We start from the raw sequence: 25,614 nt of genomic DNA, 5'->3' as shown, positions 1-25,614 counted from the left end.
TGTAATCCCATTCTGAAAGAAGTGAGAAAACGTAACCAAAAAATCGACCTTTTCAGAATGCTGAAACTGTTCTGTTTTTCAGCCTTGTTCTATTTTGACTTTATCTACACTAATAATCATCATGTCTTAGACTGTTCATCTGTCTGTCTGTTGGTCTGTCCCAATTTCACAATTGAAAAAAAAAAGTTTATTTTATTTGTCTTTCAAACATTGAACAGATAAACACAAAAATAGGAACATACAAAATACACACTGCATACAAAATATGAGTACACGTCTATAAAAAGAAGATTACCTGTAATATAAAAAAAATACATTGAGCCTTGTTGAAGTGGAGATAATGGAATTCAGGTCCCTTTTGATAAAAACATATATATTTGATAGCAAAACTGTTTATGTATAATAAAATGCACTTATAAGAAAACAACACAAAAATATAGTATTTGTACAGATGAAACAGAAAAATAACTTGGATAGGGACGAAGGAACAAAGCAATAACAAGGTCTAGTAGGAAAAAGAGAGATAAGGAAAGAAAGAATTGAACTAATAATTTAAAAGTTAGTAGTAATTAAACTTCAAGTTGGTCCAAGGAGTGACAATAATCTCGATGATCTTAATGCTGATCATAGGAATCTCCTAAAAATGATAAGTTTTGGGCCATTGCGGAATCAAGGTCAAAGTTCCTGTTTGAGGGGTCAACTTGAAACATGGTTCATCCAGAAGGGATGGTGATCTGAGTCCCGTAACACAAAGATTAGCGATCAATCGCTAAATGAACTGACCAATCAAGATCAACAATACACGCGCATTTGGCGCATAATACTGAGCAGGAACCAATCAGAAGTGTTCTCTCATATTTGCTATTCATCGCTAATCTTTGTGTTATGGAGCCCTGATTAAATTTTTGGGTCACAGGATGAAAGGTCACAGAGGTCATTATATGCCTGAAATTATTTTGTTTACAAATAACTGTTTGAGGGATCAAATTTTCACTCTGCTTTTTGAAAAAAATTATTCAAGGTCAGGGTTAATAGGCAACTACCCTAGATTGGTAAATGATAAACCATGAAGTTGGATCAGCAGGTGCAAGTGTACAATGAGAATAGCTGCACTTTCATATATATACATGTAGGTTTCAAGGGAATTTCCCCTGTGTACAAAGGCCTCATGACTCCATGCTATTGTTTCATTTTCCATAGGCCATTGTTTCACTTTTATTTTAATACAGGACTTGGCTATTTGGCACGATATCTAATGGAACTTCCCCACTTCCTGCAGAGATAATGCATTACCGGCAATATCACTTTTATTGGTCTCAATTGTAATAAACACTAGTATAAATTCTTTTTTTTTCAATGTAAGAACATTCACTACATTGAGCATACATGTAGGCCTTCTCTTGCCTTACTGTTGAGCTAAGCTTTAAGTTTACGAGTACATTAACTCAGGACTAGAGGAATCTTGATATTTTGGTGATCAAAATTTAGGATATGTACATCTAGGCTCTACTTGAGGGATAATCATCGCTTCATTGTATCTTTAATCAATGGCATTGGGAATTACAACAATAACAAAGATATTGCCACTTTGTATCTAAACTATAACAGATTTTTGTTTCAATACTGTTTACAGATTCTTCAGTACTGCATTGACCATGTAAAGCGGATGGAGAAGGTTCTGTGACATTCCTGTCCGTGATCTTGCCTCTAGGATTAAAGATACTCTGAAGGCAGGAGGTAACTTCCATGAAGAAACGAGCTGCATCTTCAGTCACCATCACTACCACTTATTAAAAATGAAAGCTTTTTACGTACTTGATGATCTAAAGCCATTTGGTGTTGGAATAATGTGCTGAGTGCCATCGTGATTCTTTACCAAAATTCTTGATAAAACTGACTATCATGGTGCTGATATTCGGCAGAGATTGTAGTTGTACCTTGTCCTGAAGCCATGTTTTGATCTGTTAAACAAGGAGTCCTGCAATACTCAGAAGTTTGCCATCTTGGTTCTTGACTCAAGAGTGCTCTACAGAGATCACAGTACTACCACATGAACTGAAGCAAAGTTTGTACTCTGATCTGCAATTCTAAAACTTCAAGGAGTGAAGACACTCCGCAGGCTACTGGTCATCTGGATTCTTGATTAATAAGCAGTGAGAGCTAGGGAATCCAAAATGGAGCAGCCCCGGGTGAAGCCAAATCTCCTTGCTACTGCAAACCCTCTCTCGCAGCTCTTTTTTCAGTAAGTACACTTTCATTCAATAAAAAGGCAAATTTTAGAAGTAAATCGTTTGTAATATTTAAGGCTTGTTTTTTTCTGACAAAAATATGAAGACACATTGTTTTGTTGAGAGAGAGAGAGAAAAGGTGGCTTTATGAGTCCCTCCCCTCCCAGTTACAAATCTCAATAGAGGGCAAGTCATCATTCATCTACTTATGTGTTTTTTTGTGCAGATGTATGGAAAAATTGAATTGAAAACAAATATTTGATTGACATGTGTAACTAATCAGATCCCTTCAGCATGCGCCAGGAATGGGATACAAAATGGGTTGTGAACATTTGCAAATCAAGAGTTTTCTTAGCCATTAAACCATACATGTTATTGTATGTTCTTTCACAGAAGAAGGCTTATAAAATTTATAAGCAAACCAAAGTGAAACTTCAAATGGGTTGACACTTGACAGAACCTTCCACATTAGGGCAGTCATCTGATTCAAACAAATTGTACTGTAATCATCTCATTTTTATTTAAAAGAGAAACACAATCGATGTGAAAGGTTTTTTTCTTGAGGACTTTATTTGCTTCAACAAAGTTCTTCCTACATGTACATGTAGGTAAGGGTACAATTGTTGGTCTGTAACTGGTAAGCTTCATTGCCCAACCATACATACACAGTGGTGGTTCTTATGAAAGGTTTTTGAATCCTCTGATTGTGTGAAAGAATTGGCAGCTCAGAAAGCACCCCTAGCACAAATGATTTCTTTGCTTAATAATGAGCTTAAACTGGCCTCAGTCCTTTACATATATATACTATAGTAGGAGGCTTTTAGTTGCTCACAGTGTTATTTGAAGCAATGTAAATGGATTATGATTAAATAATTTTTGGTTTCAATCTACACTGTACATGTACATGTAGGCAAGAGTGCATGAATTCCCAACCATATTTCGATGTTAGATTTTAAACTTTTTGTTTTTGTTCGTTTTGTTTATTTATTTATTTATATTATTATTATTATTATTATTTTTTTTTTTGGGGGGGGTATTACATTTTTTTTTTTTTTTTTTGGGGGGGTTACATGTATATCTGTAATGTAACCTTTGGGCCAGCACCCCCCACCATTTCTCTCTCTCCCCCTCTCTTCTCCATCACCCTAACCATTCCCTCTCTCTCCCCCCCCCCCCTCATACACCCCCTGATAAAGTTGACCTTTTCAAAAAAAAATCTCAACCTCCTGAAATCATACAATCTTAAAATCACAAATAAGTCAAAAGTTCAAGATTATATTACACCAGTAGGCCTACAGTATAAAATTGTACTAATATGAGAGACAGTGATTTCAACCAAATCCTGCTTTGATAAGATACTGGTAGGATTATATAACATCATAAAAAATGCCTGTCGGCTTCCAGACAGATTTCATAGAGAACACCATTCATTACAGATCATGAATGGTGTATAGGGCTTGACAAAATACATGTTCAAATTTATGAAATTACTGAATGAATATTCTTGTTTTAAATTGGATTGTACGTGTTAGTGTGCAGAGAAGTGAAAGGGTGTTTGAATAGACAGTGTGTGATTATAAAGATTACTTACTCCTTTTCTTTGTATTTAATTACATTCAAGAATACTCTATGTGAGATAAAATTGTGAAAGTAAGTCACTCATGAATTAAATTCAGACCTGTATCAAACTTTTAATAGCATCATGAGTTAATAAGTCTGAAAAGAGAGTTAATATGCCTGATGCATAATTCTCTAGGAAACATGCAAGTGAAAAGTGGAGCTAAATGTAGGCCTATATTCCATATCCTGTGATAGAAAGGAAATTGTAACATTAGAATATATACTGAATGAAATCTGGACACTTTGCCAAATTTTAAATTTAGTTAATCCTGAACTAACTTTTGTCCAAGATTTTCATATTGTCAGATTTTTATTTTTTATTAATTAATTAATTAATTAATTTATTTATTGATTAATTTATTTATATATATTTTTTTTAATTTATTTATTCAATTTATTTATTATTATTATTATTATTTTTTTTTTTGGGGGGGGCTTTCTGTCACCACATATACAAAGTCTAGTTTGACCATCAGAGACCAATATTTCTTCACTAGATTTTAACAATGCTTTTACTGAATAGTGCATTGCAGCTTTTTAGTGTTGGGACTTCCCCCCTTTTTTATTCAATTCAATTTGCCCTTAATAAAGGGGATATCCATCAGGGTATATTGAGCAAATGTTGATAGAACAATTCAATTTACAGATTTTAATTCTCAAATATAAAATTATGATGTCTTTCAAGTATATATTTACTTGTACATGTACTGTAGATCTACTCATATAAAAAAAAAAAATCAGACACTCGCACACTTCATACAAAATAATGACATTAAAACAGAATGAGGTATGTCAATTACGGTTAAACCCCCCCAAAGTGCTGATCACTGTTGCAGTCTATTACAGTACATTGCATATGTGTGTGAAAGTTAAACTGTTCTGGCGTGGATGATATGAAAACTTGTTGTCCACATTTGATGTTTTTTTTTGCATTACAATTTATTTTGGTCAGAACCATGTCTCATGCACAGAATAGGCTGTCGCTGGCCATTACAGGGCACTGGTTCATCTTTGTACAATAGTTTCTAGGAGGTAGATTTTTATTCAAGAAAAAAGAAGAAGTAGGGCCTAATCAATGAATCCAAATACCACTTATTTCAATTACATGTCTTTTTTTTTTGCAGTTGGGTTGGGCCCGTCTTTTACTCTGCCTTCAAGAAGAAAACAGTACAGACCAATGACCTGTATGAGATTATGGAAGAGGATTCCTCTGAACGTCTTGGAGGAAACTTAGAACGGTATGTACACTGTACAATAATGTACCTCTGGCTCTAAGGCTTTTCTAAAATAACCAGGGCCCCCCCCCCCCCCCCCCCGTAAACCCTAATAGTGATTACTTGCTATTAAATGAAATAGCCTATCAAGGTCATACTTTGCTCAGTAGATGACTAGGAACCAATCAACCTTGGGTAGTTTGTCAGCATGGCATGAATCTCCCATGTCAGTATCTCTCTGGCTTAAAGGGGAAGTTCACACTGACAAAAAAGTTTATTTTAAAAATACATAAAAATATTGCCGAGGGTTTGAGAAAAATCCACCAAAGAATAAAAGAGTTATTAGAATCTTAATTATTTGATTTGTGACGTCATATGTGAGCAACTTTCCTTCATATTGTATGGTAAAAAAAATCAATGAAGTATCATTTTCGCTGAAAATTGAAAATGCTTTATTATGTACCTTCAGTGTAAAAATAGACAAATCACTTCACACCTATTCCTAAAAAGAAAACAAAAATAAGTCATCACAAACCATTAAAACATATGGGGCAGCTGCTCATTTATGACATTACAAATCCAAAATTTAAAGTTCTAATTATTATGAATCATATTTTTATTGCAATTTAATTCCAAGATGTACTATATATATGTAAATGAGCATCTTGCATTCAATGTCACTAATTTAAATTTGGAGGAAAAAAACAACATAATTATTTATGTGATAGATAAATGTTTTTATGTTTATATGTATTTTCCATTACAGAGAGTGGGAAAAAGAAAAAAAGAAAGAAGGGAAAAGGCCAAGTCTTATTAGAGCTGCTGTGAGCACCTTTGGATGGACCTATGCTTTCTATGGTATTCTCTTTTTTTGTGAGGTAAAGGAACATCCCTTCATTTCTCCCCTTGTTTTTGTATTTTTGACCAATGTTTGTGTCTTTTTTTTCTTAACCTTTTCTGGGACCATTTTTGCCTTTTTTGACAATTGATGTTTTTTTTATACGCCTGTCTAGACAGGACGGATTATGGTATCAAGCTCATTGTCCGTCCGTCTGTCTGTTCATCCGTCAACTTTCCTTGTAAATTGTGCGATAACTTCAGTTTACTTAACCTAGGCTCATATAATTTGGTGTGAATGGTGCTAGCATGGATCCTGAGGTGCTAAGTGTTGTTTAAAATTCAGACCATTTTCAATATTTTATCATAAATGTATGTAGGAAATTTTGAGAATGCCAATGTCAAAGACTCTTATAATCTTATCCCCATGTTTCATAAATACTGTAATAACAATGAATGCCAGAAAGCCAGTGTGAAATGTGCAGGAGCTTTATATGGAATTCCTGGTAATAAGAAAAGATAAGTCACAGACATACACTGTAAAGTGTGATGTATCAAAAGTGGCCTACAATGTCCGTGAATCTCTTTAGGTGGTTTCAAACCGCCTCGATCACAAGAATCCCCGTTAAATTACGAGAACATTTACATGCTCAAAAATACCAGATAATTATTCCTGCATTCAGACCGCCCCGAAACACACTCTTAATTTCTCGAAGTTATGAGCATGCGCAGTATGGTCTAATAAGCAGGGAAGGCGCGAGATTCAAAACCACTAGCCCAGCAGCCAACCACGGCGCCCGCGCCCAACGACACGCTGGGCTAAAAGTTCCCGTAAATTGCTTTCACATTGCCAAAATACCTGCGACCTTGGAAAAATCCCCGCGAAAGTTCTCGTAATTTCGCCAAGTACCTACTATTTAGCGGGTATTTTCTTTCGGGGAAATTACGCGTAGTTTGCTTTCACATTACCAAAATACCTGGTATTTTCTGATCGGGGTAAATTTCCCGATCAGAGAATACCTGGAACTGACGAACTTCGAGGCGGTCTGAAACCACCTAAAGTTGATAATTTCTCAAGTGCATTTCGCTGTACTGTTGGCTTGCAATGTTATTCATGAGGAAGATTCTCTCTTGATAAACTTTGTACGATGTGTTTGACAATATAAAGTGCTTTGTACTCTGTTACATGAATATAGATAAAAAGTACTTGTGCCTTGTGGAAGTTCACCAACATTCAAAACAGTAAAAAGTGCAACTCATTGTCAAATCATGCCTCCAAAATGCATATTATAGAGACATACGGTAACATTGTGCAGTGATGTAATCACTGTGTTTATAACATACATGTACATGTGCACCTTGGCCTTGGAGAATTGTACACAAAAACTATGTAGTATCAGTCTTAGGGGGTGTTGCAAGGAAATATTTGCAATCAATTGTAAATATTCTGCTGCAATCTTACAATTGATAGATCAATTTCAACTGTAGCAAATCAGATTACACTCCTTGTTTCATGGAGCAGATTAGCAATCAATCGCAAATTTGCAATTAATTGCACGGCATTCATGCTTGATTTCAGGAGCCAAAATAGACTTGCAATTGATCGCAAGTTTCTTGCAACACCCTATTAGCCACAATTAATTACACAAGGTGCAGATTAAATACCAATCCTTGCAACTTAAAAAAAACACATGATCTTGTATAAAAAAACATACTTTATGAGAGCCTCAATATTCCTGTTAAACAGGAACAAAAACACTTTTAGTACCTGATAGTATGGTTTGTATATTGGCTATTGATGACAATGACAATGACGTCCATGAGAAATACCCCGCCAGCCAATCAAATTGTAGGATTGATTGCAGTGGCTGTGCCCCTTTTTAAGCCCATGATAATTGGTTTAACAGACATCATTAAATGCCATCCCCAATCTTTGTGTCACCTCAATATTGGGGAATTAAAAACAGGGGCCCGTATTCTGAAGTCAGGTTTAACTTAAACCTAGAATCCATGCTTAAACTCAGGTTTAAAGTTGTGGTTTAACAATGGATAGCCAATTGTTACATAAATCACAAACAATAGAGATATCATATTTCAGCTCATTTGGCTCTCAAATCATTCACAATTGTCTAGGAAGTATAAAAAGATAATTGTCTTCACCATCGATGAATCAGGAAAGAGCCCAGTAAACATAAGAAACATACAACTTAATAAAAATTTTGACACTTTTGGCTTCCCATAATTTTAGCACAGAGTTAGACCATGGTCTAAGGTAAACCTGACTTCAGAATACGGGCCAGGATGTTCAGGGAACAGGGTATAAAGATGGATGGTCAGAGGTGATTTGGTTAAATTTATAGTTAATAAAATGACATGGCCCTTTAAATGATCCTAGATGTAGATAAATCAGTGGCAGATCGAGACATATTATGCCAAAAATTAGGTAAAAATCTTGCAGCTCAAACTACTTCATCAGTTTTCAAATAGTTCTCATGAGTTTTAGAACACACATTTGTCTTGGGGGTAGAGATGTGCTAGACACATTTTTCGCACGTGTGTATAGAAATTGTGCTGCCATAGAAGCGGCATATTATGCCCAAAATTAGGTAAAAACCTTCCGGTTCAAACAACTATCAGTTTTCAACCAATTCTCATGAAATGTGGCACACACATTGGTTTTGAGGTAAAGATGTGCAGAACATATTTTGCATGTGTCGGAAAGTGTGTTGCCATTGTAAGAATATACTTTATGTCAAAAATTAGGTAAAAATCTTGCGGCTCAAACTACTTCATCAGTTTTTAACCGATTCTCATGATGCTTACTAAAATATACATGTAGGTCTGGGGGTAAAGATGGACAATACATACTTTTTGTTCCATGTGTTGGAAATTGTTGCCATGGTAACGGCATAGGGTGAGGGGTATTAATCACCTTAAGGGATAGTTCTAGTTGTAATATGCTCTTTGCACCCCTTCTATTTGAAAACCTACATTACATGTAGAGTTGCCACTACAATTTTTTTGTTTTTTTGCTGTAAATGTTAAAGCTATCTGGACTTGATGTTAAAACAGTAACATCGAAATTGATGAGAAATTGAAAAAATTGAAATTGAATTGACAGTGTATGTAGTCAATGAAGCATCCTACAATGATTATTTACATTGCAAATCGGATTCAACAATCGGATCCAACATATCCTTATCAGCTAACAAACAAACAATATAATGTCTAAAGTTCAGTATTTAATTCTTAGTAAATGTTTGATGATAATTGCATAGTTCTGTGAAAGTAAACAATTGTGTCTGTCTAATATTGAATTAGCTATAAAGATAATAATTTGGCAATGTCTTTTTGAGTGGATTTTAGGGCATTTTGCTATTCTTGCATCCATGAATTAATAATGATGTATTACAAATGTATGTTGAAAAAAATTATGAATTATCGATTTAAAGGATGTTCCACAGTTAAAATGAAATCCATGTCATTTTCACCAAATTTTGCACCGAATTACTTGAGAATCTAAATATTCCAAAAATGAAAACATTTTTTACATGGGTTCATGTGCTTGATTTTTTGCTATCATGCTCCGAAATCAACCAAATTGACAGATCTTAAGAATCACACAATCAAAAGAACTGGGCAGTTTTATACCTCACATGATCACAACGTTGAGTTTAAACCTTTATTACTCACTTATAATCCACGTAAATTTCATAAAATTTTATAGTCCAGTTCAGGATTGTATACCAAAGATTGCAAATTAATTTAGATTGATATACATTTGCTCTTTTAAGGTTAGAAGCACATTCATTTATGAAAAAATGAGGTGATAAATGACAAAATCATATCCAAAATGTTTGAAATTTCTTTAACAAATTTAATAAGTACAATAAATGCAGCACTTAATTAAAATTCCATGTCATTTTCACTAAAATTAGCAAAGATGTAGAGGAGAGGAGAGTATACAATGTACATTATAAAAGGTGCAAACATTAAAACATGGGGGTTAGGTTAATGTGCTTGTTTTAAAACTACATGTATCAGCACATTGTTGGAGCTAATGTGATTTTAAAACACACAAAAACGCATCAAAGGCTTGTCTCCATGTGGTGAAAAATTCCAAACCACCCTTCCATTCATTCAAATTCGAGGCCGTATTCATCATACTTTGCAGCTCTGCAGAAGAAAGTAATCTGAAGTTGTATAGGAATTTTGAAAGTGGGTCCATGGATTATTTGCTTCATAAGAAAGTGGAATCATGGAATTAGCTTCATAAAATTACACAATAGATCTGCAGATTGCAGACCACAGGAAAAATCAGCTGATATGTGAAGCTGATGAATCACCTGTTCATTCTTTGTGACATTGTGCAAAGCGTAAAATATGCGCAGATCAGCGTGTACACAAACAACTGGGGAACGTCCTTAAGTAGATTGTCTTATGATTTTTTTCTCCATTGTCCATCATTCTATCTCCTTCTACAGGAAGCCCTCCGTCTCGTGCAACCCATCATTCTCATGAAATTGACGTCTTACTTCTCACCTAGCAACGCCAATGGCTCCCTCATGTCCAAGCGAGATGCCTACCTGTGGGCCATGGGCCTTTCCCTGTCGGCCATCTCCTTGGCTTTAGTCCACGGGCCAAACTTCTGGGGGATACAACGCCTCGGGATGCACGTCCGTGTCGCCCTGTGCACCATGGTCTATAAAAAGGTATGTAGGAATGGGAGACTTTACATTTGCTTGTGTGGAAAAAAAATTCCTATTTAAATTGTTTTTCTTTGAAACACAAGGTCCAGGGTTCAAATCCTTCGACAACACTTGCATTGTTTGGCAAGGCGTTTATCAACATTTTCCACTCTCCACCCAGGTGTAGTAAATAGGTACCCGGTAGTAAGGAATTGTATGCCCAAGTGCCCCATCTGGGTACATGTAGCTGTGCTAAAGCTGGGGTAGTAGTATTCAGCCCTTAGAACCATTGTATGTTGCAGATTATTACTATTATCACCTGATATAAATTGGACAGTTAGGATTCGTTGTTGGTTTTAGAGGTGTGATAAGGCTCATTGTTCAAAATACTGTAAACTTTATTATGGGGCTTAGGGTTGCTAAATGGTTTTCAGTTCAGAATAAGGCTGGGGATTAGGGTTACATCGAGGTTTGAAACTAGGGTTTGTGTTGGGTTAGGGACAGGGCTATATGGGGGGGGGGGGGATGTAACCACTCTATGATTTGTGAATAGAGGGATAAAAGGAGAGAAAGAAGGATGAGGTCAATGATAAAATGGTCCATTCTGGTAATTTTCATTGTGGCAGTAACTTGATAGGTCATAAATAAATCAAATTTAAACTTGTTTCATGTACATGAACGCATATGAAAGAATGGCAGAGGTAAAATTCACAAACAAGTATGTATATGTTGGTACAGTGTATTTTGACATTTTAGATGTTCAATCTGCAATATTCAGATCTAGCAATTTAATGATGGAGGCATACATGTATATTTATATCTGTGTATTCACATTTCCATCTAAGTAGTCAGACTGGCCTTTAATGTACTCATTGTCATACTGCTTTATGATGAATAAATTGATTTGTTCCAATCAAGACCTCAACCATCGAGTGGTTTATATTGCGTAGTTTGATCCCGAAACTAAACTGTACACTTCCTTTCCCTTCTTCCTGTTCATATCTCATCTTGCTAATCGCTCGCTATTTTTATCTTTCAATGGCAGACGTTGAAGCTCAATAACAATTCCCTCCGAGTGACCACAGCTGGACAGGTCAATAACTTGATGACCAATGATGTTAACAGATTTGATCAGGTAACAATAGAATCTTCATACCCAATTGATCACAAATATACAATTACAGTCTGAGAACTTATTCGTTCAGGCCTCAAATACCTGATCGTTATTTTAGTGTGTTCACACCAACCTGAAAAAAGATAAAATTTCCCAGTTAAGAGCAGCAACAAGACACATCTATATTTTTACACAAAGAATGAATAATTATCCTGCCTCATACATGTAGTTAAAGGTCAAGTCCACCTGAGAAAAATGTTGTTTTGAATCAATAGAGAAAAATCAGACAAGCATAATGCTGAAAATTTTATCAAAATCGGATATAAAATAAGAAAGTTATGACATTTTAAAATAAAGTTTCGCTTATTTTTCACAAAATAGTTATATGCACAATTTAAACACATGCAAATGAGAGAATCGATGATGTCCCTCACTCACTATTTCTTTTGTTAATTTATTGTTTGAATTATACAATTTTTGCAGATTTGACAATAAAGACCAACTTGACTGAAACATAAAATGTTAAAACAATGATAATTCCACATGTTCAGGGCGAAATAAAACTTTGTTTCACAGGACAATGAGGAGAAAATTAGTATATTTCATATGATAAAATACAAAAGAAATAATGAGTGAGTGATGTCATCAGTTCCCTCATTTGCATACCGACCAGGATGTGAATATAACTATTTTGTGAAATTAAGCGAAACTTTAAAATTTGATGAAATTTTCAGTGTTGTGCTTGTTGGATTTTTCTCTTTTTATTCAAATCCACTTTTTGTCGGGGTGGACTTGTCCTTTGAGTTCTTGATATTTTACTTTTACACTGAAAATCCATGTGAATTTTGAGAAATTCTGAAAAATTTCTTGTGGTTTAGAAAAGTACCCATTTACTTACGTTTTTGAGGATTTACAAATGATTTATTTTCACACAAGTTTGCAAAATACTTATATTTTTCATCTGGGTAGATATCCTGGTATTTTCATCAATTGTGTGGGTATGAGAGCATTTAATATAATCTCTTCCATCCTTTGTCTTACTGTCTCCTTGTATTTCTCTCATTCTCTCTCTGCCTGTCTCTCTGTCTGCCTGTCTCTTTGTCTGTCTGTCTGTCTTGGTTTTATTTATCCAGCTCTCAATTCATTTTCATTTTAATCTTTCCTTATAAATAATATATTATGTTTCGCATTAGAAATGAAATAAAAGAAATGAATTTATTTGAATTTCTTGCATAAATAATGCTTTCATCTTTTTTCCCCTTAATTTTTGTACAGCTATTTGTCTTCCTTCATTACCTCTGGCTGGGTCCTCTTCAAGCGATTGCAGTACTGCTTCTCCTCGTTTTCTACCTTGATATAGGCTACGCTGCTGCCCCGGGATTTGCCATAATGATCCTCCTCATCCCAATCAATATGTGTCTTGGGAGGCTGTTCTCCACTCTTAGGTTTGTCAGTCACCTTGGGCACTTTCCATAAACCTTGTTATAGTAACAAATTTGCAGTAACAGTTAAAAGCTACTGAAATCCTTCAATCTGATTGGCTGATGGTAAATTTGTTATAGAATCGATGGATTTGTTACTATAACAAGTCTTTATGAAATGGAACCCTTATTTTTTCTTAGACACCTTGGCCCGTATTCTGAAGTCAGGTTTAACTTAGACCATGGTCTAACTCTGTGCTAAAATGATGGGAAGCCAAAAGTGTCAAAATTTGTATTAAGTTGTATGTTTCTAATGTTTACTGTGCTCTTTCCTGATTCATCGATGGTGAAGACAATCATCTATTTATACTCCCTAGACAATTATGAATGATTTGAGAGCTAAATGAGCTAAAGTATGATATCTCTAATGTTAGTGATTTATGTAACAATTGGCTATCCATAGTTAAACCACAACTTTAAACCTGAGTTTAAGTTAAACCCAACTTCAGAATACGGGCCCTTGTCCAAAAGTTTGTGCCATGTCTTTTTATAGCAGGAATCCTGCTCTAAAAGTGCTTCATGATTTTCTGCATACCCCATTGTTTTGTCTGTCATGAAAAAGGGAGAAATGGTAATGAAAAGTAGATTGTAGGTTACCCGCAGGTAAGATGCTAGTCTGTGCACAAAATCCTTCAATTTCACCTTAGAAAATGCTAAAGCGCCACTATGACAAGCTGTGTCTCTTTGCTCCTTAGATTTTGAGTTTCTTCACATTTTTTAAACCCCTTCCCCCCTCCCCTAACTGAAAATATTTCTGCGTTCTGCCATGGATTCATACCTGCCCACTCTTCCTCTTTTGGGGGAAATGAAAATTTCCATTTTTCCAATTAAATATAAACTTTTAAAGATATTCCTACTTCTGGAAATTTCTTGGTACATGTAATTTGTTCATATTTCTTGACTGCCAGTGTTGGCAGGTGTAAGGATTGTTTGAAGACTAAAGAACTAAATATTTTATTGATGATCTTAATGCAATTCCTATGAATGCTCAACTTATCTGCCGACTTGTTATATTATTTTCCACTAATTCTGGTTAAAAAAAATATCATGGTCTTCTGGGGAGCGTTTCATCAACATTTTTGTCCGACATGTTGTCAGATCTGACATCTTTCCTTGATTTTGATTGGCGGATAAGCAATGTTACTATGGTAACTGTCGGATAAAATAGGACTTGTCGGATAAAACGTCTGACAAGTCCTTTCATGAAACGCTCCCCAGTTCTTTGAAGGTGGCCACCATCTTTCCTAACTCTTGATTAATTGATGGCAAAGAAAGTTATGGTCGATGGAGTGAAAGTGCAATATGTGGTATCAAATACTAATTTTAATATGTTATGAGTTAAGTTTCAGAAATGTTTTGTGTACCATTTTGCTTCTTGTGTGGAAATGGCATTCAGAGTCGTATTTCTTTCAATCTACCTTTGTCTCGTTTGCAGGCGGAAGACGGCCCAGTTTACTGACAAACGGGTTGCGGTTATGACAGAGGTCATCACTGCAATGAGGGTCATTAAGATGTATGCCTGGGAGATCCCGTTTGCTAATGTGGTGAAGAAACTCAGAATGTAAGTTAATGGTTGATATCGTGAACAACATTTTGATCTACAGTGTACATGTTATAAACGTGAACAAGTGGAATCACTTTTTTTTGCAAGCCCATAGGCTTTTATTGTAATTCCCCAGCTGCATTTTATTGGACATAATGGCTTTGTGTTTTATGAAATTGATAAATGAATTGAATTTAACAAGAAATCATCTCGATATCAGGCAGTTTTACAAATTAACATATTTGAAGACTTAAAATAGATTATAGCATGATATCATTAAAGGACAAGTCCACCCCTACAAAAAGTTGATTTGAATAAAAAGAGAAAAATCCAACAAGCATAACACTGAAAATTTCATCAAAATCGGATGTAAAATAAGAAAGTTATGACATTTTAAAGTTTCGCTTAATTTCACAAAACAGTGATATGCACATCCTGTTTGGTATACAAATGAGGAGACTGATGACGTCATCCACTCACTATTTCTTTTGTATTTTATTATATGACATACGAAATATTCTAATTTTCTCCTCATTGTCAAGTGATACAACGATTAATTCCTCCCTGAAAATGTGGAATTAGCATTGTTTAATCCTATATGGTTCAGTCAAGTTGGTCCTTATTGTCAAATCTGTAAAAAATGTAATATTGTATAATTCAAACAATGAAAAACAAAAGAAATAGTGAGTGATGGACATCATCGACTGACTCACCTAGTTGTGCATTATCACTGTTTTGTGAAAAATAAGCGAAACTTTAAAATGTCATAACTTTCTTATTTTACATCCGATTTTGATGAAATTTTCAGCACTATGCTAGTTTAAATTTCCATATATTGGAGTCAGCATTTTCCTGGGGTGGACTTGACCTTTAAAGTTACTGAGATTATACCTGCAGGGCCAGAATACCCCCTTCATTTTCCACGAGCTAAAGTCAAGTATTTATCTATTCATCGTATTGGTGTTGATGATTTTTATTGAACCTCTACATTTTTATTGTACCTTGATATAGTTTTGAATCCATGATAAGTTCTGCTATATCTTTTGTATGCAATTTTATGGCAAACAAATGAATAAATGGGTGAATGTTCACCTGTCACTAGGCAGGATAGCAGTCAGATGGGTTCCACAACATTTTCTCTGGCGACAATTGCTCTGCTCTTTACTCCACACCCTAATCGAATGACCAACTTCAACCCAGGGTTTAACACTTTACCCTACCCTTAACCTAACCCAAAATCTAACATGAACCCCCATTGCAACCGTAACCCTACATATTAGACAAAATTAAGCCCGGAGCAGGATTGTCGCTGGAGCAAAGGTTGTGTCACTGTCAGTTGGTCTACCAAGATTCAATGAAGAAGTAAAACATTTTCATTCTGCAACATAGGTTTTATTACTCATTTGTCAATCTACATTGTTCTCTTTTCTTTTCTTTTTTTGGTATATTCCTCATACAAAATATCTTAGACTCGAGATCCAGAAGATCGTGACAGCCTCGTATCCGCTGGCGGTAAACGTAACCCTCGGCTTGTTCGGTAATCGTCTTCTGGACGTGGGGATGGTCATCGTTTACGCTCTCACTACTCAGGATATGATACAAACCGCCACTGTCTTTGCCATCATCAGCTTCTGCAATGCCTTACGCACGTCTTTTCTGCGAATGTTCCCTCGTGCCATACAGTTCCGCTCTGAGTGTACGGTGTCACTGAATCGTATTGAGGTATCGATGCTTGTGAAAAACTCTGGTCTGCCACCCATATTCTGTAGAGACAGTGATTTTCCGTTTTAAAAAATGGTCTTTTCCGTTTCTGAAAATCTGTAATTCCATTTCAACTTGATCTAAAAATGGAAATTCCGTTTTGTCACTGAAAATGTACACAGCAAAAACCTGAATTCTGTTTTGCAAAGGTGAATTCCATGAATTTTTACATGAAAAGTATAAGAACCAAATGGAATTTCCGTTTTACTAGTTAAACGGAAAATCACTATCCCTAATTCTGTAGTTCAGTTTAACTTTGACCATGGTCTAACCTGGTGATTAAACAATTACGGGATGCCGAAAATGTGAACATTTTGTTCACATTGTATTTTAGTTTATGACTACCTTAGTCTTCTAATGTTTTAGTGGTGAATAAAACTTTCAAATCATTATTGCCAGACAATCATGAATGATCTGGATGTTAAAACAGCTGATGATTGAGTCTGTATTGTTTTGTCCCTATTTTCTATCAATAGTTAAACCCCACAGCTTAAGACCAGAGTTTCAATTAAACCTGGACTTTTCAGAATGAGTCCTCTATGTCTTCAAGTTAATGGGAGTGGATTGTTATTTGGTGCCAATAGACCCTATTAAAAGTACTCCTGTCCCACATATTTGTTTTCATGATTTTGTTATCATTCAGCCTGGGAAAGTAATCATGAGGAGATTACTGCGTGTGTCGATGGGTAAAATGTTTAAAAAAAGGAGAGAAAAAAAAAGTATAGTTGTTAATTGATTATCAGATTATCATGTCGGTATATAGACAAGAATTAGCTTTTTAATCCTTTGCTTGTTAAGAACAGTGATGAACTGTTTCCAATTTGGTTACTTTAACAACATGATTGAAGCAATTTTCCTGTTTTCATTTCTTTATAAAATGCACAATTTATACCAAATTTGGGTACAGACTTGACAGGATATTTTGAAGCTCAGGAGGGTGTTTTACAATGAGTTAAGTGGGGCCAATTACGTGCATGTGATATGTAACCCTCAATCTTGTTGATTAATATGCGGTAGTGTGTGTTCCGTGAGCATGCATGATCTGACCAATGCAGTGCTGTATTTTATACTGCATTGCATGCAACTGGAAATTGAACAGCGACTTACAGTCACAGTGAAGTCTTTGTGAGATACCCCGTGGGGGCCGTTTAAAGCTGTTCGTAAGTTAAGAGCGACTTTAAGAACGACTGGTGATCCTTTCTTATGGTAAATGATATTCACCAGTAAATGTTCATTGGTGATTATTTAGCACATATGAAAGGTTCACCAGTCGTTCTTAAAGTCGTTCATACAGTAACTTATGAACAGCTTTATGAAACTCCCACCTGGCGGGTGTTTCATAAAGCTGTTCTTTAAGGTCAAGTCCACCCCAGAAAAAATGTTGATTTAAATAAATAGAGAAAAACCAAACTAGCATAATGCTGAAAATTTCATCAAAATCGGATGTAAAATAAGAAAGTTATGGCATTTTAAAGTTTTGCTTATTTTCACAAAACAGTAATATGCATAACTCAGTGACATGCAAATGAGTCAGTTGATGATGTCCATCATTCACTATTTCTTTTGTTTTTTATTGTTTGAATTATACAATATTTCATATTTTTACAGATTTGACAATGAGGACCAACTTGACTGAACCATATAGTATTAAAAAATGCTAATTCCATATGTTCAGGGAGGAATTAATATTTGTTTCACTTGTCAATGAGGAGAAAATTAGAATATTTCATATTTCATTTAATAAAATACAAAAGAAAAAGTGAGTGGATGACGTCATCAGTCTCCTCATTTGCATACCGACCAGGATGTGCATATAACTGTTTTGTAAAATTATGCGAAACTTTAAAATGTCATAACTTTCTTATTTTACATCCGATTTTGATGAAATTTTCAGTGTTATGCTTGTTGGATTTTTCTCTCTTTATTCATATCAACTTTTTGTTGAGGTGGACTTGTCTTTTAAGTTAAGAGTGACTTTAAGAGAGATTGGTGACCCTTTCTTATGTGCTAAATAATTACCATTGAACATTTAATTGTGAATACCATTTACCACAAGAAAGGATCACCAGTCATTCCTAAAGTCGCTCTCAACTTATGAACAGCTTTATGAAACACCCACCTGGTTCGCTAAAGGTTGACACAGTTCTTTATGTCTGACCACAGAAATACCTGCTCTTGGAGGAGAAAGAGGAAGTTGACGGAGAAGACAACACTGAAGGGATGGAGAGGGATGATGGGATACTTGCGCAGAACCTCACTTGCTCATGGGAAGAGGTAGGTGTAAGCAAGCTGTAACCCACAATAACAATATAAACAGTTCTTGCAAAGCTCATAGCATAGGGAGCGTTTCATGGAAGTACTTGTGAGACTTATTTGACAAGTTCTGTTTTATCTGACAAGTGATTGCCCAACTTTGGCAAAAGGAAGCAAGTGACACATCAGTCAAATTTGAGTTATTGTTGTTTCTGAAACACCCTTTTTATGTTGCACGTTCAGGCAAAATTTGGGGAAGAAATGATTGTTCTATGGAGAGATTTTGAAGAAAATATGCTGTTAACCCTAAATAGACTGGGCTATTTTGATGCCTAAGAAGACTGGGGGGGGGCTGATTCAGCCCCCCCCTATGATCTCGGCCGTCGAGTGCGCGATCGCGACGAAAATTGGCACGGGCATTACCCATGGCATAATCTCCAAGACTGTAGGATCAAATTTTCCGAAAAATCTCATAATTCATTAATTATGCTAATTTATGCGTAAAATCAAAGATTGGCTCTAATTAACTAAATAAGGCCTCTAAACTGCTAATTTTTTATTCACAGACTCTTTGAAGGATTCTGATCAAATGTAATTAAAAAAAAATTCAATATCACAATTCTTTTCTTATGTATTTTATTGTTTTAAAAATTTCTTATGTACATGTATTTCATTGTTTTTCGACTTTTTGTTTTTTATTGTTTTTTCAATGGAAATCGTCCGCTACATTATTTTGACCATAAACAAGATGAAATTAATTGAGTTTGATTAATAAAATTGAAAATAATGATACATTTATGAATTTTGGCTAAAAACACAATTTGCATTGGATTTGTACACAAATTCACGTTTTTGAGCAATTTCGGGTCGACATGCACTTACAAAAAGTTGGGTAATTTTGGAACCACGTACCCGGGCGTCGCAAATTTGGTCTCAAAAGTTGTGCAAGACTTGAAAGAAAAAAGTCAAGGAACGGCGCGGCTCCAGCTTTTCGTGTTACAGATTTATCGCGAAAAATGTCGAGGGGGGGGGGCTGAATCAGCCCCCCCCCAGTCTTTTTAGGGTTAAATTTCATTGACGCCTATGTAAGTGACGAACACACATTGCTTATTTACAACAAATGATGCTTTTGTAACTTGCTTCCTTTTGCCAAAGTACGGCAGAATATGTAGTATCAGTGCTTCTCAGCTAATCAAAATCAAAGAAGTTGATAGACCTGACAACGATTACATGTATGTAGTTTGTTCGGGCATAAAAAAACTATGATACTGTTATGTAGTATGTATTTAACTTCCTGTTATCCTTTCAGTCATTCACCTTCACTTGTTTACAAACTCCCCCAATGTCATCTAAGAATTCCAAAACCCTCAATACCATTTAACTCCTAAACCCTGACTGTAAATGACCAACCCTCAGTGACTCGGACGTCAGCTAACTTCAAGGAGGAAGTATGACTCACACTTCTAGCCCCAGTCACTTGCACAGAGAATCACCACACCCCTTATACCAGAGAAAGTTTGATAGACAGTTACCTGTAGACCAATCAGATCAAGTTTAGAGATCACTCCCACCTTAAATTGTTACACCCCCAAAACTAATGATATAAATAAGACTTCTTGATTATTGGAGATATAGAACACCAACGATAGAATACTAGACCCACACTAATCCTGACTGACTGACTTCAAGACTTTAATAGATGTCCATCCAGTATTAATTTAACTGCACTTCGAATCTCAACCTGATACTTCTAAATTATTTTATATTCATCGTCTCCTGATATACTCTGAATCTTCATGTACTTCGAACTGTAGCTGAATATTGATGATTAAACACCCAGTGATTTGAACTGTATAACTTTCTCCAAAGTTTCCTCATTACGCTTCCCTAAACAATTAATTACCGATCCCAACATAACATGGTGGAGAACCCGGTTTTCTAATTGAAAAATACTTTATTAACATGGCTATGTGCTTCGAGAAAAGACTGAGAATAGCTCTTATTAAAAGACAATTAAGATATCAGCTACCGTATTAGAACCTGAACTATGCATGACGAAGATCACGACGACACGACAACTCCACACATTTACGATAAACGAAGATACAATTGGACACAGACGCATGGACAGAAGGAAGAGCAGACGGACGATACAGACGGAGGGACATTGGGACAAAGACATCAATGAAAATGACATTTACTAGAAGCATGACAAGACGCCATTACCAGTCGCCATCGCCAAAGACGCAGATCACCACTACAACATAAATCCTGAACTATAGAATGAATGACTTTGACTCTTCCCCTGAATATTTAAGAACACTGGACATTACATTAATTGTGCTATTCATTATACCAAATTCTAATCATTCTTTGAAGACATCTTCTTTATCTCTGATCGGTAAGTGAAACCATTTTCTTTATTGTTCCACTGGCAAATGAGAGAGTGCGAGAGGCTATAGTGTCTGTTACATGTGTAATTGTATTTTCATTGTACACACTTTCATTAATTTGTTGTAATAACATCATCTTCATCCTTTTTATTTGACATTGGAAATAGCAACATTCCAAAATATTTGACAAACACTGACTCTAACCAGATTCTTAATTCTGATTTTAAATTGACCATGATGAAAATTAAACCACCTTTATGACCTAAGATGAAATCATTGACATTGACAATTCCAAAGAATACTGAGCTAGATAAAGATTAACCAAGTTAATGTAACATGTGATATTTCATTATTTCTCAAACAACATTTGGATGTGATGTAATCAAGGTAGATGATAATATGAAGCAAGAATGTTTTATGTTTCAATCAAAATGATGATGATGTTGTATTTGGTTAACATTAACATGGAAAGCAAAGAATTTTCCAGTGATGAATGATACTGGACTACACATAGGCCTTGTGTGTCAAGAAATACGTTTTTATTTTGGTTTTTATTTTTTTTTTTTAGTATTTCGCCGCTTTGTGTATAGCATGAATTCAAATCAAGTTTGAATGTACTTGAAAATAACCATTAAGATATTATCAGAGCAAATTAGGAGTGAAACTCATATAGAAGATTTGGTGCGTAATCCTATGACATAAATATACTTCGGAATTTGAAGTGAAAATAGAAGCACATTTACCTATGATGAGGACGCTTACCGCTCACAAATTGATTGATTTATATGATATTGTTGTGGAGTGTATAGAAACTACTTTGGTAACATCACTATTGTCTGAAATCTTACAAGTGTGAACAGATCCTAAGAAAAACTAGTCCTCAACACAAGGCAAGCTGTACCCCAATCCACCTGTTTTATTACAATATCCAGACTATTTGACAGGTACAATGACATTAATGACATAAGTGACCATTACTGAGAATTGCCCTGTGACCTCTTAATCCCATCAAGACCATTAAAGTTTACTGTGACCTACTGACCAACTTATCAGACAGAGATTTTTCAGACAGTCTTATTTGATGTAAATAAGTGATTGTTTAATGTTTGGCTAAATGTGTGATATGTATGTGATTGAATTAGAACTTAGTAGAAATTGTCGACAATGTGTTTAATTTAGTTTAGCATAGTATACATAATTTATTGAACAAATATTTATCATCGCAAGGTTGATAACCAAGATAAGTTTGAATTTATACTAGTCATAATGATGATATCAAGTTTGAAAGTACTTGTTTATTTTGTTCTTTTACAACATGAATAAGGAAAGATATTCTCCAACAGGATAGGAGTGATAGTAATAATTGAGTTCTATGTTGATTGCTTCACTTGAAGTACATATTAGGCCTTCCTAACATAGAGAAACTGTCAATTCTAGAGCGCACCTGTTTAACTTTCCGCTTATTATCATGTTGATCAGATGCTAAGATTTGTATAGCATACATTTTTTTCTTGTTATTCTTGAACTAGTTTAGCTTTTCAGTGATTTCAAAGTGCATAAGTCTCCACGAGTTAATGTATATAGTATCATAATTGGTTGATCAGTTGATTAATTTACTTGTGTGTTACTTTATTTCAATATATTTTGTTTTTTTTAAGTTCTGTGAATGTATTCGATGTGTTAGTTATATCTTTAGATTAAGTTGAATTTGGTAGAATAAGTTTAATCCTCTTAGTGTATAGTAAGAGAGAGAGAGTGAGAGTGAAAGTACAGTGGACAATCGAGATACACTATTCTGGTTTCACTCAACTTTTCAAAATGACCTTTGTAATTTTGTATACAGTTTTTTTCCAAATGAGGAGAGGAGCCTCATTTACCAAAGAAAGGGGATGTTATGTAGTATGTATTTAACTTCCTGTTATCCTTTCAGTCATTCACCTTCACTTGTTTACAAACTCCCCCAATGTCATCTAAGAATCCCAAAACCCTCAATACCATTTAACTCCTAAACCCTGACTGTAAATGACCAACCCTCAGTGACGTCAGCTAACTTCATGGAAGAAGTATGACTCACACTTCTAGCCCCAGTCACTTGCACAGAGAATCACCACACCCCTTATACCAGAGAAAGTTTGATAGACAGTTACCTGTAGACCAATCAGATCAAGTTTAGAGATCACTCCCACCTTAAATTGTTACACCCCCAAAAATAAGACTTCTTGATTATTGGAGATATAGAATACCAACGATAGAATACTAGACCCACACTAATCCTGACTGACTGACTTCAAGACTTAGATGTCCATCCAGTATTAATTTAACTGCACTTCGAATCTCAACCTGATACTTCTAAATTATTTCATATTCATTGTCTCCTGATATACTCTGAATCTTCATGTACTTCGAACTGTAGCTGAATATTGATGATTAAACACCCAGTGATTTGAACTGTATAACTTTCTCCAAAGTTTCCTCATTACGCTTCCCTAAACAATAATTACCGATCCCAAGACGACAATACAATAAAAAAAAACAGTCTTGCTAAAGTATGAAAATTACGGTCTTGTTAAGGTTAACCTGTAGATCCTGGGAACATATTGGTCACTGTGTTAATCCTACATGAATCAGATTATTCAAAAGTGAATAGAGTATAGAAGATCCCAAAAATTTATTGTGAGAATTTGGTATGTATGGTTACATCATAATATAACTGTTATCACAACTAACTAGTCTGTAGGCACAGACCCTGATTGAAATTTCAATCAACAAGTGGGTCTTCACATAAGACTAACACAAATAAAACCCTCTGATTCAATTTCAGAGAAGGACCTCTCTACGTAAGACATTGGTAGATACTTTAGGTTGCATATTCAGTCCTCGTTCCTCAAACAGGAACTAAATAACTATTACAAACTTTTCTTGTTTTTCTGTTTTTTTTTATTCATAGGACGAGAACACAACTCAGCTGTCAGACCTCTCTTTCAGGGTCAAGAAAGGGAAGTTATTGGCCGTCGTTGGTCCAGTTGGATCTGGCAAGGTAAGTATAGCTGGATAAATTATTCATTTATCCAGCTATTAGCTACATATACCATTCCATTTCAGAGGCCCATTCTTTGCAAAAAGGGTTGCTTTCAAAAGCAACTCAAATATTAAAGCGCACATCGAGAATAAATTTGTCCGAATATTTTATTAAAAAGTTTGATCTTCAGATTTCCCGCTGAAGCACGGTTTTGTGTTATTGGATTTTGCTTTGACTTCTTTGATTTTCAGAAGTTTTCAGAACTTTTTTGGTTTGAAAAATTGTGTTTTCTGTGCTCTTCCAGGATTCTGTGAACTTTTTCTGTTCTCCATAGTACGGAATACTGGGAAGATTAGTTTCTCAATGATCTGATTGCTTCTCATTATTATATTGCATTGGGGAAAACATCACACGGGGCGATGCTCAAAAGGGCCCTGGAAATAAAAAGAGAGCCCCACAAAATTCCCATTCACTGCAATGTTAAAGATTATCCAATGTTAAAGATTTAGACAGTAGGTTGTGAAAAGTACCCCCCCCCAAAAAAATGAAATAATTAAGTTTTTGTTTGTATTGCATGTATCTTTCTCTTTCGCTAACCATCCAGTCCTCATTACTGATGGCCGTCTTAAAGGAGCTTCCCGCTCTGCAAGGCTCCATAATGACCAAAGGGCGCATCGCGTATGCCTCACAGCAACCTTGGGTGTTTGGTGGGACAGTACGGGAGAACATCACGTTCGGAAGGCCCTTCTCAGACACCAAGTACAGGAGCATCGTCAGAGTCTGTGCACTCACCAAGGTAGGTTTAGAGTCAATCCTCTTTCGACAAGACAAATGGGAGGGGTCTATATATTATGATAACCTTGTTTCACCTGTTTACTAACCTCTGCTTCCCCGAAAACTTTTCAACCTGCTTACCCCACCCACCTCGTGCTGTTACCTGTCCCCTTCTTACTCCTATTTATTCTTTATTTCTTTTTCCTTTTATTATTGCTCTGATCATTATTTGATTATTTGTTGGATTTAATTATGGGATATAAATTCCACTTAATTCAGCTGTGGGCTGCCATGTACTTTATAGTATATACCTTCTAGTTCAAGTACAAGGTCATTGATGCTATTACACTCACAGTGTTTCTTTAGGATGGTGAAATATTTCAAATTTCACTGACGTACAATGTACCTCTAAGCTTGAAATGATGTATGCAATTATGTGTTAAGACATTGCCAAAATATTGTTCTCTTTGTTTCCAAAAAGAACTTTAAAAGTTCAGCCCATCTCCTCATGGTTGGGGTTTTGTTGGTTGGATGAGATGAGAGTGTTATCGAACAACCTTTCTCATTGGATATTGCTGCAGAAATAAGCATGTCTTAAATGAAAACGAGATAAATGAAAAAAATGGATCTCAGAATACCACCTCAGCATTTTTTCTGTAACAAAAAATTGTTGTTGTAATCTTAAGTTT

General features: G+C 35.3%; 1 protein-coding gene across 1 annotated transcript in view; it reads left to right on the top strand.

The window, feature by feature from the left end:
* The first annotated feature begins 1,355 nt into the window (after positions 1 to 1,355).
* Positions 1,356 to 25,614, top strand: part of LOC129277821 (ATP-binding cassette sub-family C member 4-like) — a 54,715-nt gene continuing 30,456 nt past the window's right edge. The window contains exons 1-12 of the mRNA XM_064110732.1: positions 1,356 to 1,388; positions 1,634 to 2,242; positions 4,973 to 5,086; positions 5,829 to 5,940; positions 10,384 to 10,611; positions 11,633 to 11,722; positions 12,977 to 13,146; positions 14,618 to 14,743; positions 16,195 to 16,447; positions 18,650 to 18,760; positions 24,080 to 24,169; positions 24,756 to 24,947. Coding sequence (XP_063966802.1) covers positions 2,175 to 2,242; positions 4,973 to 5,086; positions 5,829 to 5,940; positions 10,384 to 10,611; positions 11,633 to 11,722; positions 12,977 to 13,146; positions 14,618 to 14,743; positions 16,195 to 16,447; positions 18,650 to 18,760; positions 24,080 to 24,169; positions 24,756 to 24,947 — 1,554 coding nt within the window. The 5' untranslated portion in view covers positions 1,356 to 1,388; positions 1,634 to 2,174. The remainder of the gene's footprint in view (positions 1,389 to 1,633; positions 2,243 to 4,972; positions 5,087 to 5,828; positions 5,941 to 10,383; positions 10,612 to 11,632; positions 11,723 to 12,976; positions 13,147 to 14,617; positions 14,744 to 16,194; positions 16,448 to 18,649; positions 18,761 to 24,079; positions 24,170 to 24,755; positions 24,948 to 25,614) is intronic.

The sequence above is a fragment of the Lytechinus pictus genome, chromosome 15 (assembly GCF_037042905.1).
Source record: "Lytechinus pictus isolate F3 Inbred chromosome 15, Lp3.0, whole genome shotgun sequence".
Classification (NCBI taxonomy): Eukaryota; Metazoa; Echinodermata; class Echinoidea; order Temnopleuroida; family Toxopneustidae; genus Lytechinus; species Lytechinus pictus.
This window is presented reverse-complemented; position numbering and strand designations above follow the sequence as displayed.